Consider the following 11373-nt stretch of genomic DNA (forward strand, 5'->3'; position numbering starts at 1 on the left):
TCAATGCCTCCTAGTACCACCAAAATAGGTACACGTGCGACTCTAACTCTCCCTGTCCGCTTCACGCCCCTCCCTCGGAGAAAATGCCTCCCAGCCATAAAAGACTGCCTGACCCTGGACCTTTGGGCCTTTGGCCTTCATTTGTCCCCAGGCCACCCAGTGGAGAGGTGGCCCGACTAGGCGTGCTGGAGCAGATTTCCCTACGGCCCTGGGGGTGTGCGTGACATTCTGGGCTCCGAACTCCAAGTCCCGGGCTCTGCAGGGCGCGGCCACCTCGCGAGTAAACCCGGAGGCTTAAAGCAATAGAAGCCTCAGTTTACAGAGCTCCAGGGAGGGCCCAAAATACGGCAAATCCTTCTCCACGCCGAGATTGGCCCAGCCTTTTTCTGCATCTCCTCCGCAGCCCCTCCTTTTCCCCGCGCGGTTCACTCAGTCCACCCTCCAGACCTAATACCGACTTCCGATTCTTCCCAGCTGAAGGGTCACCCAAGCCCCGCGGGTCCCCGTCCCTCTCCCCTTCTCTTTCCGCACCGACCAAGCCTGTCTTAGTCTCCACAGTGAGAAGTCTCCGCCGCCCATAAGCTTCTGACCGCCTTACAAGACCCGCCATCAGACCCCCGTCACCTCTTCTCCATGTCTTTTCACGTATCTGTCCCGACTGTCCCTCTGTCTTTCCCGCCATGACTGTTTTTCTATCCGGTTTCTATCCCGCAGGTCTGCAGGTCCTCTGGCCCTGGTCCTTCCGTTTCATCCAGTCTGAACCTGTCATGACAGTACCTCTCTCTTTAGGTCCCCCCTTCACAAGCCCCACCGCGTAACTGTCCCTCTGCGCCTCCGCCCACGTCTGTACTTCTGTCCCCCGAAGGTGATCCTCTGTCCCCGGAGTCGGGCCCTCCATCCAGCCGGGACCCCGCTAACCATCCCTCCCAGAGCCCGGAAAGTCTGCGGCCCGGTTCGTCTCCCTCACCCGGGGAACTCTTCCCTCTTCCACTTTCTCTACTTTGAACCCATCCCAGCAGAGTCCAGGAAGTAGCCAAGCGCCGGGGACTGGCGGCGATGGTGCCCAATGGGACGTGCCAGCGGCGGCGGAGGCCCCGCCCAGAGAGGAAAGGCTGCCAATGAGCTCGCGGAGGCGGGACTTCCGCTGTCCCGCGGAGGGCGGGGGGGGAGCGAACTGTTGTGGTGCGGAGCGTTGGGCGGGCGGCGGCCGGGCGGCCCAGGGGCTGCCTCGGGACTCGGGGCGCAGCCGAGCGGCTGCAGGGGTGGGGCGGGCCGGAGGAGCCGCGGGGCCCGGGCGCCGCGGGTTCGAGGCCGGGCCCCGCGCGGGGAGGCCGCGCCACCCCGGGGGAGCTGCCCGGCGGCGAGTTTGCCCAGCAGCCGAAAGAAGGCGGGAGCCGGCAGGGGCCCTCAGAACCCTCTGGCAACCCGGGCCCGGAGTCCTCGGGGAGCTGCTGCTTCCTGGGACGCCCTCCTGGACGTCCCCGCCGAAGGGTAACGGTTCACGGCGCCCGGCAGAAGGCGCCTCAGGGTGACTCCCGGCGGGGCCCTGCAAGCCGCGGGAGACGACCCCGGGGCCGCGAGCAGGGAGGAAGGGGCTTGGTGGAGACGCGGGCCGGGAACCGAAGGAGCCGGAGCGCGGCGGAGCCGGGCCTCCCGGGCGCGGGGCCGGGCAGCGCCTCGGCTGAAGACGGACTCTGGGACCCTCGAGTGCGGGGGCCTCGGCGACCTGCCCCGCGGGGAGCGCGGCTGCGGAGTGGCCTACGGGGGACCTTCCCCCAGAGGGGCCGGCCCGGGGCGAGGAGATGAACGGCTTTAGCACCGAGGAGGACAGCCGCGAAGGGCCCCCCGCCGCCCCCGCCGCCGCCCCGGGCTACGGCCAGAGCTGCTGCCTCATCGAGGACGGCGAGCGCTGCGTCCGGCCCGCGGGCAACGCCTCCTTCAGCAAGAGAGTCCAGAAGAGCATCTCGCAGAAGAAACTCAAGCTGGACATCGACAAGAGCGTGAGTCCGCCCTCGCCCCCGGCTGGGTCCCTGCTCTGGGCGGCTCTCGGGCCGCTGCCCTGGGCTGCGGGAGGGACGCGGGGGCCCTCCCCGCCCTGGGCCTCGCCGCCCTTTATCTGCAAATTGAGGAGTTGGACTCGGGCTCGCAAAGGCCGCTCGGCGTTGACGGGTTCTAACTAGGACTCTGCCCAAATCCGGGAGGTTGGTGGCGGGGCTGCTCCGAGGACCCTTCCTGCCTGGGAAAATCTGATACCAATTTTTAGCGCGTTTTATCGGTGTAGACAGGGGATCAGGAAGAGGTGGGTTCATTTGGTTGGCCCACGGAGGAGCAGGTGATGAAGGGACCCGGCTCTTCTCCAACTTCTCCCTCCTTCTCGGATCCCTGTTATTCCTTAAGAAAAGGAAAGGTGGCAGCTCCTTTCCTGTCTGCGGCGGCCTCAGCTTCTGCACAGGGTCGCCGAGCTCGCTGCTTAGCAGGCAGCTGTGGGGAAATGGGATTTCAAGGATGTGGCAGAAATAAGGCCAGGACCTGGTCTTGGGAGGTGGCTCAGGCAGTCAAAATGACTTGGAAGGAAGAAAATCCACTTTTATAGGGTTAACTTCTTTAGAAATGCCCGGGGAGCGGTGGGGGGGGGGGTAATTTAAATTTGAATAGAAAACTTTTCCGGTGCGATTTCACCACTGTAGTTTTAACTATTCTAAAAATTCTGAAGATGTGCCTATTGTCAACCAATTACGAACTTTTTCGTTTGACATCTGTTGCTGTAAGCCTAAAGTGGCTGCCAGGTGATTAGGAACTGGAAATGAGTTAGGGGGGTATTATTAAATACCAGGTGGACCAGCTAGATCATGTGGTTACCATCTCTTCTAAGACCAAAATTTCTCCACTTTGGGGGGAAATCAGATTGCTCATTAAACTGAAAGGACACCCACTTTTTCCACTTCTGATGTTACAAGGGAAACTGAGACCCAGAGATAGGAAGTGAGGGTGCCAAAGTCACACAGCACCTAAGAGGCTGGTTAATTTCTTGAATCTGTTGTCTGATTTACCTCTAGGCCTCATACATAAGCCTTGATTAAGTCTTACATAAGTAAAAAATTAAAAATATCTTCCCTGCGCTTTCTTCTACACTCTTACTCTCACGCCCAGTTGTTGTTTTAAGTTAACAGTTATATTTGCAACTCTCCAATGGAAAGATGCTATTTTTAAGTGGTTAGGGGTGAATTGATGGCTTTCTCACTACAAGTCTCTATCAGTGAATGAAAGGAATTCATCTGAGAGCAAATAACTGGCTAGCCACTGTGGTGACCTGGAATGGGACAATATGGAAGTGAAATGCTCAATTCTAGGACAGCAGTGGATTCATCCTCATGGAAGCACTGCCCACCTTCTGTGTAGATTGCTGGGAGTCTTTACTTAATATTTTTTCCAGTCCTTAAGAAACAGAAATTCCCAATTCTTTTAAACCCACCATCTGAACAGTTTTATTACTGCATCTGGGACTCCATTTTACCAGTGACCCCTCTGGAAAACTTGTGTAGGGCTAGGTTGACTTTGATACACACTGTCTGGAAGAGAGGCAGCCTGAGCCTGGTACTAAGAGTCCCCAAAAGGTAATGCTTTTGAAGGAGTAGGATTTCAAGGCAGACTCACAGTTTGTTTCAAGGTGGTGTTGTAGAGTCATTATTTCTGAAAGGGATTCTATTTCATTCTCACAGGCTTAGGCAGGAATTCAATTCTAAGTAACTGCTATGTTACAAGAATTTTTAGCTGTTGCAGAAAGTGAAACAGGAAAAAAAAAACAATACTTAGAGCTTTTTCTATCACCCTCCTTCCTCCACCCCCAACTCTTCAAAGGCCACTGGGCTTTGAAATTTCTGAAAACCAATATGTACTTGAAATGGTTAAGGAAGAATAATGACTATTTATCTTGTAAAAGGGTCTAGCAGAAAACCTTTTAAAATAATAGCACCTGAAATCCAACTCAGGCAGTTTAACTCCTTCTGTATAGACATTGGCAGTGTTCTGTGATTTACTAAGATACAACTTGCTTTCAAACATCCTCCAGTTGACATATATCTGCTTTTTTCTGGAGGAAAGTGGAAGTGGAGAACAGTGTAAGGAAGATGTTGCCATAGGAAAGGACACGTGCCCCGGGTTAGAAGGTCTGCATGACCTTGGCCAGGTCATTTCCTTACTCAAGGTGGCCTCAGTTTATCTCTCTAGAAAATGAAATGGGAGCCAGGGGGTTTGCACTAGTGAATGCTGAGTCCTTTTCCATCTAGGACTCTAGCATCTTGACCTGAAATCTCCTAGTCACAGCTTTAGGAATCATGCCTTCTGCCTGTTCTTTTTCTAAGACTGTCAGTCTGTGAATTTGAAGGACAGCTTAGTCTTACATGTGAAACTAGCTAGCATGAAGGATGTAGGATCTGTTGTGAATGTGCTTTCTTCCCTGATGAAAGCATGTCCGGTCCTCTATGCATCACCTGGATGGGATTTTTTGAGACTGTGACACATACTGTGTCTGAAAGTCCTTTGACAGAGTTGAACCTGGCAAAGTCGTTCAAATTTATAGCCATATGTAAATGTGGCTTTTACTGGCCTAAGCTGCTTTTAGATGCAAGGGGCTGCTTGTGTTGGTACAGCAACATTTATTGGATACCTGCTGTCTGCAAGACACTATCACAATGTAAATGTAAAACTACTCATGGCTCACTAATCTAACCACATGAAAGTGCTGATTCATGTGAATAAGAAACAGTTTCCATTATTTTCTCCATGGAAAGGCCTGAATTACGCTGGCTTCTTATCAGCTTACTTTTATCTTTAAGCAGTTGAGGAATAAACTCATTCAGAAGTCTCTCAAGAACATTTGGGTAACAGCTGGTTCAGTGTCAACAACCCCAAGTCATTTACACAGGCATTCAGTTTGTTAGGTTCTTGAATGGTTCCTCCATCTCAATCCTGGTATTTATATTCTTAATAAAAACACGTCCTTCACATCTTAGCTGCTGCTTCCACCTTTACTTACTATTATGCTTCCAGCCTACATGAGAAAATCAGTAGTGGTATCCAGCTTCTTTTATGTGGTTTCACCTTGTGAGAATCTCTGCACCTCTTTCTGCTTCTCTTTGTGGATTCCCTGAGTGTTGATGCAAGAATTATAAATTGATACATAGAAATAGTTTTTCAGAGGGTTGTCATGGTACAGTAGTTGCTATTGTCAATGTAAAAATAGGATGGCCGGCTATTCTATCATTACCACGGTGCCTACTTTCCTGCGCCCAGGGGCAGTGCATTCCAACCCCATGTAAGTTACTCCTACAGGTCTGAAGACAGGTCTGGGGACTCTGTCTTGTTTGAAGGAAAGTCTAAGCTGTTCTCATGTCTCAAACCCTTTAATTTCTCCTGATGCTCCTACACAGGCAGTCGCTTTCACCTAAGTGACACAGTCTCTTCAGGGGCCCTTCACTCACGCCTTCTGTCAGCCTCCTTTGAAACTTCAGTCTTGGCTGTTCCACCCAGAATGCTTCCTGTCTCCCTGCAGGTCCTCCCTTCTGGTCAGGGACTTCCACTCCAGCTGTATCTGTCACATGTGTTGTGTTTATCATTCAGGGGGAACTTGATTTATGATGAACTGCTCGGTGTGATATTATTGTTCTCTTTGAGGAAATGATGGCTTGTATCTGTTTCTTCTGTGGTCTCTCCAATGCCTCACAAAGGAGAAAAGGCCCATAATTTGACAGATACCTGTTGCTGTTTCCATGGGATTGGCAACTCTGACTTTAATCTGCTTCCCATCAGGTAAGGCATCTGTATATTTGCGATTTCCACAAAAATTTCATCCAGAGTGTACGAAATAAAAGGAAGAGGAAGACAAGTGACGATGGCGGAGATTCTCCTGAGCATGACACTGACATTCCTGAGGTAAAAGTCCAGAACTTCACCTTGAGAAAGCTGGGAGGATGGATTCTGACCTGATCCTTACCTCTGGCCTGGTTTAAGAAATAACTGTAGTCACCTTTGTGTTGCTGTGGTGCATCTGAAAAGTGAATCATAGCATCATAGTAATATGGAATCTGAGGGCTGAAAGCTTAGAAATCAACTGGTCTAACTGCCCCCCATTTTACTGACAGGCACACTCAGGGTCACACACTCAGTTTGGGGGCCCCAGTCCAGTGCCCTCTTCAGTATCTGTGCTGCCTTTCTTCAAGAAGCCCCTGAAAAATGCTTAAATAGAACCACAATGCCGAGTTTTTCAGAACTTTGGTTTACCCTTAAAGTTGGAGACTGAGTGTGTATGGATTGGGGAAGTCACTTCCACTTTGTTTCCTGGTCTGCAAAATGAAGGTGTAAATTGTCATGTCCCACCAGCTCGGATTTTCTATCACTCTCTGATTCCTGGTCTAGGCTTATTCCCAAAGATCTATTCCAAGGTCAGTTACACTGGCACAGAGTTTCTCAACAGTGGCACTGTTGACATTTGGAGGCAGATAATTCTTTGTGGTGGCAGCTGTCCTGTGCCTCGTAGGATGTTTAGCAGCATCCCTGGCCTCTACCCACCAAGTACCAAGTACACCACCACTCCCAGTGTTTCCAGACATTGCAGGTGTCCTCTGGGGATAGAATTGTCCTGCTGAGAACCGTCACTTCTCAAACCAGAAGGCCACCATCCCTTCAAAGTGCCAGTGTCTATTAAGCAAGGTTACAGGAATGAATATCGAATTTTCTATCTATCTAAATTGTTTTCACTTAAGACTCAGCAAAAGAAGAACCATTTATAATGTACATTGAATATTTGATGCATGAATATTTTATAAGGCAACCGCCTGTTAGCACTCAGGGTGAAAATGACTGTGTAGGAATAGAAAGAGTAGGCGGGCCTTTGTCTGCAGATGCGGAGGAAAATCTTTGAAAATATGGCCCTATCCCCCTGCCCCTCTCTGTGTCCCCTTTTCTATCACTGGTTTACAGTATCTTTCTAATGCTTTTAGCATTATTATTATTATTCTTTTATGAAGGAATGGATGTATTCACTGTCAAAATGCTTTTCACACACAAAAAAGATTTGAGGAATGTTTGAAAAGAATGAAGGACTTTGGTCCCTCATATTGATCATTCATTTTGTTTTTAAAGTGCTCTCCACCTGCCTGAAGCAAGAACATCTCTTTTAGAGGCAGGTAAAGGCAGCCCAACTTTCCGGGCCTTCACTATTTCATGACTGTGCAGCTTTCCTCTCTTCCTTTATTAGAAAAAAAAAAAAAAAAAAGGAGAGTCCTTTCCCCTCTGTTACCCAGTCATCTGCAGAGACCCAGACGCTAGCCTGCCTATTTGTACATCTGCTGCAGTAGCTTTGAGCTGTCTCCGGGTGGGGGGCGGTTAAGGACCCTCACACCCGAAGGCTAGGCCTAGGGGAGAGCTACCTGAGAACACTAGTGTGTCCCGCTGTCCTCCTTCACGCCCCTCTGTCCACTCTGGGCCGAGCTCCAACCTGTCCTCCAGGATATCTGTCTGCTTTTCCCTTTTTTCTCCTTGCCTGCGCCCCCTCCAGCATCAGCACCCCCACTTTCCCATCTCATTTCTAGATCATCACTGCAGCAACTCCCTCTGTCATCCCCCTGCACCCCTGTCAGTCTTCCTACAAACCACCACAGATTCATCTTCTGGGGATAGCACCCCCCTCCCCAAACCAGGATTGCTACTTCTGCTTGACAAGACATGCTACCACCCAGTCTTACCCTTTAAACCCACCATAAGTGCTTCTGATCCCCTAGCCCGTGTGTCTCTCCCCTGGCTTTCTGAGCTCATGGCCTTCTCTGTAATTCCCTACTGTCTGTTCCTTGCTCCCTTTCGAAACCCTGCCTGTCCTTAGCATAAGCTTCACCACCTCCATCAGCCTTCTAGGACCACCACTCCCTGGCCAAAATTCTGCTTCCACTGTTGTTTCTGTCCTCCCAGCTAATAATAAGTCCTCAGTGGGCCATTTCTAAGACTTGTCTGTAGTCCTCTCCCTCCCCGCCCCTACCTAGCATAGTGCTAGGCACACAGGGGGCATTTGGTGAGTCGTGGCTGGTCAGGTGATGGATAATGTGTTTCTCCTCTTCTCTCTAGGTTGATCTGTTCCAGCTGCAGGTGAATACTCTCCGACGTTATAAACGACACTACAAATTACAGACCAGACCAGGCTTCAATAAGGCCCAGTTAGCAGAAGTAGGTAGACTTGCCCTCTAAAGAGGGAGCACCTGCACTGTGCTGCTGACCGTGACCTTGATTCTCCCTGTGTGTCTATACTTAACCCCTTCATACCTCTGGAAGCAACTTCATCTTCTCTCTTTTGCACAATTTAGAATCCCCCAGCTTTAGACCTAGAAAGGCCTGATTTCCATAAAAGAAACCAGGGCACAGAGAAAAAGAAAGGACTTGCTTAAAATCACATAGCAAGTTGGTAGCTTGGAATCTCACGACTCCTCATTCTAAGTCCTGAGAGTTCTTTTGTTTGCTCGTTTGCTTGAATCTTGTTTTGCAAGATTCTTTCCAGATATGTTCCATTCTGCACATGAGGTGTGTCTGATTAATCATCCCTAAACCTTCACTCATATTCTGTAGGAGCTATTTTTCTTTCTTTGTTTTCTTTCCTTGATTTTTTTCTACTCTGGTATTGGTAATAGAAGTATTTATTACAATGAATGGAGCCCAAGAATGTTTTCTCCCACTCTGAGACCTTATCTAGTTCAGGGCATGGGATGGGGGTGGGGTGCTCCATTGGCCATTATTTTAACATACTGACAGCCTGCCTTGATACTTCTGTCCTGTTGGTATGTATATGGGCATCCTCTCATCCTTCTTTTCTAAATGTGTTTTTCTCTCTTTTTTAGAAAATTTGGAAATGATGAAAATGATGGAAATGATGAGGGGTACAATCCTACCCCTCAAAGACAGCCACTCTGTAGTTTTCATTCTCTGACTCCCTTTTTATCTGTCCTACAGCCCTTGGTCCATTCAGAGATTTCCTTATGGGCTCACATCCCTGTTGGTTTTTTATCTTTACTTGAGAGCTTTCTTGCTGATCCATCATTTTTTCTTAAACCTCTCCTTCGCTAGCATCCAGATAAAACAGAAGTACATAAGCCTTTCATACTTCAAGACCAGTGTCCACCCCTGGTGGGAAGGATGGGATGAGATGGGGCAAGCGGAGACTGCATTCCCAGGACTTGAAATAGATCAAAATATTGGGAATACATATGAATTTTCCTTCAAATCTGATGTCTTTCAAGAGGCAGTTACGTACTATTTGGATGATTTTTTGGGTCAGGCCCTTACATCTGTTCAGTTGGGTGTTTATTTGACACAATTTTAAAAAGACACTTTTCGGCCCAGTTCCAGGGCCTAAGAGGTTATGGTAGCAGCTGGTCACCCAGAGCAGTCCCAGTCTCCTCCTCCATGGAGATGACCTTGAGACTATGCTGTGATGGATAGGCTGGCTGCCCCTGAAATAGGACTGCATCTTGGGAGTGGTGTGGGTTAAAACGTTGCTTTTGGAAGCCTGGAAAGCAAATCCCCTAAGCCTGGGAAAGAAGGGCATTCACATTCTGCATTCTGGAGCACTGCAGGGAGTTGTGCGGTAATCATAACTCCCTCTCAGCTCTGGAAGCAGCTTGCTGTTTCCCTTTTACACAACTGAGAATCCACGGCCCTGGTTTATTGACATGGTTTAATGGGCTCTGTTTTTCCCTCCCATATAGACTGTCAGCCGACACTTCAGGAACATACCTGTGAATGAAAAGGAGACCCTCGCTTACTTCATCTACATGGTGAAGAGTAACAAGAGTAGACTGGACCAGAAGTCAGAGAGTGGCAAACAGCTTGAGTGATGATGAAGCACACCTTCAAGGAGTGAAGTATAATACTTATGCACAGGTGACATCTGCTACATTTAAGCCCATAAAGACTGTTAAATTTTATTGTAAATAAAAAAGTTTGAATAATGAATACTGTAAATCTTTTCTGGCAGGAGGATTATATTCTCATGATTCAGCATGTTTATACACAGACTTTCTTTTAAGGCAACTACTGGACTAAAAAAAACACAAGATCGGAGAAAGAAGGAAAGGAAAACAGTGCATTGCCGCATTCTGCAGAGCATTAAGTCAATTCTGCTGGACGTGTGGGATGGCAGATATTTTGGTAGTCACCTTGTAATTCCACGCGACCATTTGTGAAGTATAGCCCCGGACCAGCAGCGAGGTACGGCTGGCAGAGAGGTGCATGAGCAGACGTCTGCCGGGGACATAGACACCATGCTTTGTCGCTTATCAGCAAATCATTTGAGCTCAGCTCCCCACTGGGTCTGTGCTGTGCACACGATAGGCACTCAGGCAGGGTTTACTGGCATACCCAACTGTCACTAGCAGAGCCAGTCTTGGGCTTCCCACCTCTTGGTATCGAGGCCTCTGCTGTTCCTGTTGCTCACCAGTTTACTTCTAGAGCATGAGGAAGTCCTGATGCACCAGCAGGAGGTTTCAGGTCAGACCGGGACTCCAGGGCAGACTCATGTGCCAAGCTGTATTTGTGGAGGTGCCAGAAACCCTGATGCGGAGCCCCTTCTGGGAGCCGTGGCTCATTGTGCACCCCTCCACGCTTCATGCTTCAGGGTCAAGTGAGGTATTGGGACTTCAGTCATTCTCCTGGGCCAGAAATGCTTTGACACATGGAGACATTTAGTGCTTTGGGGCTCATGTTTTCAGAAATACTAATCTTTAATTCACAACCACAAGGAAGCTGCCAAGGACCAGGTGGTTTCTGCTCCGAAGTCCAGCTCTGGGATAGAAAGTCTGATCAGCTTTGGCCTCTTTGGGGGTCAGCAACAAATCATGGGTTTGAGCAACACAGGTCAGTGCCATCTGATGTTCATTTTTGTGAGCAATTTGCCTCTCTCTTAGGGGGAAAGTTGCTAAAGTGTTGTTGTTTTTTTTTAAGTATTAATAATTACCTGATTTTTTTTTATGTTCAAAACCTCAGATTTCTCTATCTAATTATATCAGAGCCAAAGTATCCTTTGAAAACAAAGCTTTATATCCAAAAGTATGCTTTTGCAAAATTTTCTAGTCATTGTATTGGAGGGCAGAGGATGTGGACAGGGAGTGGGAAGAAAAGAAAGGACTTGAATTCTAATTTCTGACCACCTTGACATATATTGTGGTCAAAGGTACCGCTTTCTAACTCAGTTTTCATTCTGAGTTCTTCCTTAAGCCTTAAAAAATAGAAGCAGCATTGGACAGCGTAGCCTGGCAGAGTGTTTTAGTGTCTCATAGATGACTTAATCTAAGCATCCACACAGAAGTCAGAACAGCCCCCAACACATACACACCC

At 48.8% G+C, this 11373-nt stretch overlaps 1 protein-coding gene across 3 annotated transcripts; it reads left to right on the forward strand.

The window, feature by feature from the left end:
- Nucleotides 1-1802: 1802 nt before the first annotated feature.
- SAP30L (SAP30 like) lies at nucleotides 1803-9927 on the forward strand. 3 transcript variants are annotated; one of them, XM_068980945.1, is made up of 4 exons: nucleotides 1803-2000; nucleotides 5809-5931; nucleotides 8116-8214; nucleotides 9747-9927. In XM_068980945.1, the coding sequence occupies exons 1-4, from the start codon at nucleotides 1803-1805 to the stop codon at nucleotides 9873-9875; spliced, it is 549 nt and encodes a 182-aa protein (XP_068837046.1). In that variant the 3' UTR covers nucleotides 9876-9927. The 3 variants fall into 3 exon arrangements, with proteins under 3 accessions (XP_068837046.1, XP_068837047.1, XP_068837048.1); XM_068980946.1 differs by lacking the exon at nucleotides 5809-5931; XM_068980947.1 differs by lacking the exon at nucleotides 5809-5931 and having other exon boundaries at nucleotides 8131-8214.
- The last annotated feature ends 1446 nt before the right edge of the window (nucleotides 9928-11373 follow it).

Source organism: Capricornis sumatraensis, chromosome 9, assembly GCF_032405125.1.
Source record: "Capricornis sumatraensis isolate serow.1 chromosome 9, serow.2, whole genome shotgun sequence".
NCBI classification, from domain to species: domain Eukaryota; kingdom Metazoa; phylum Chordata; class Mammalia; order Artiodactyla; family Bovidae; genus Capricornis; species Capricornis sumatraensis.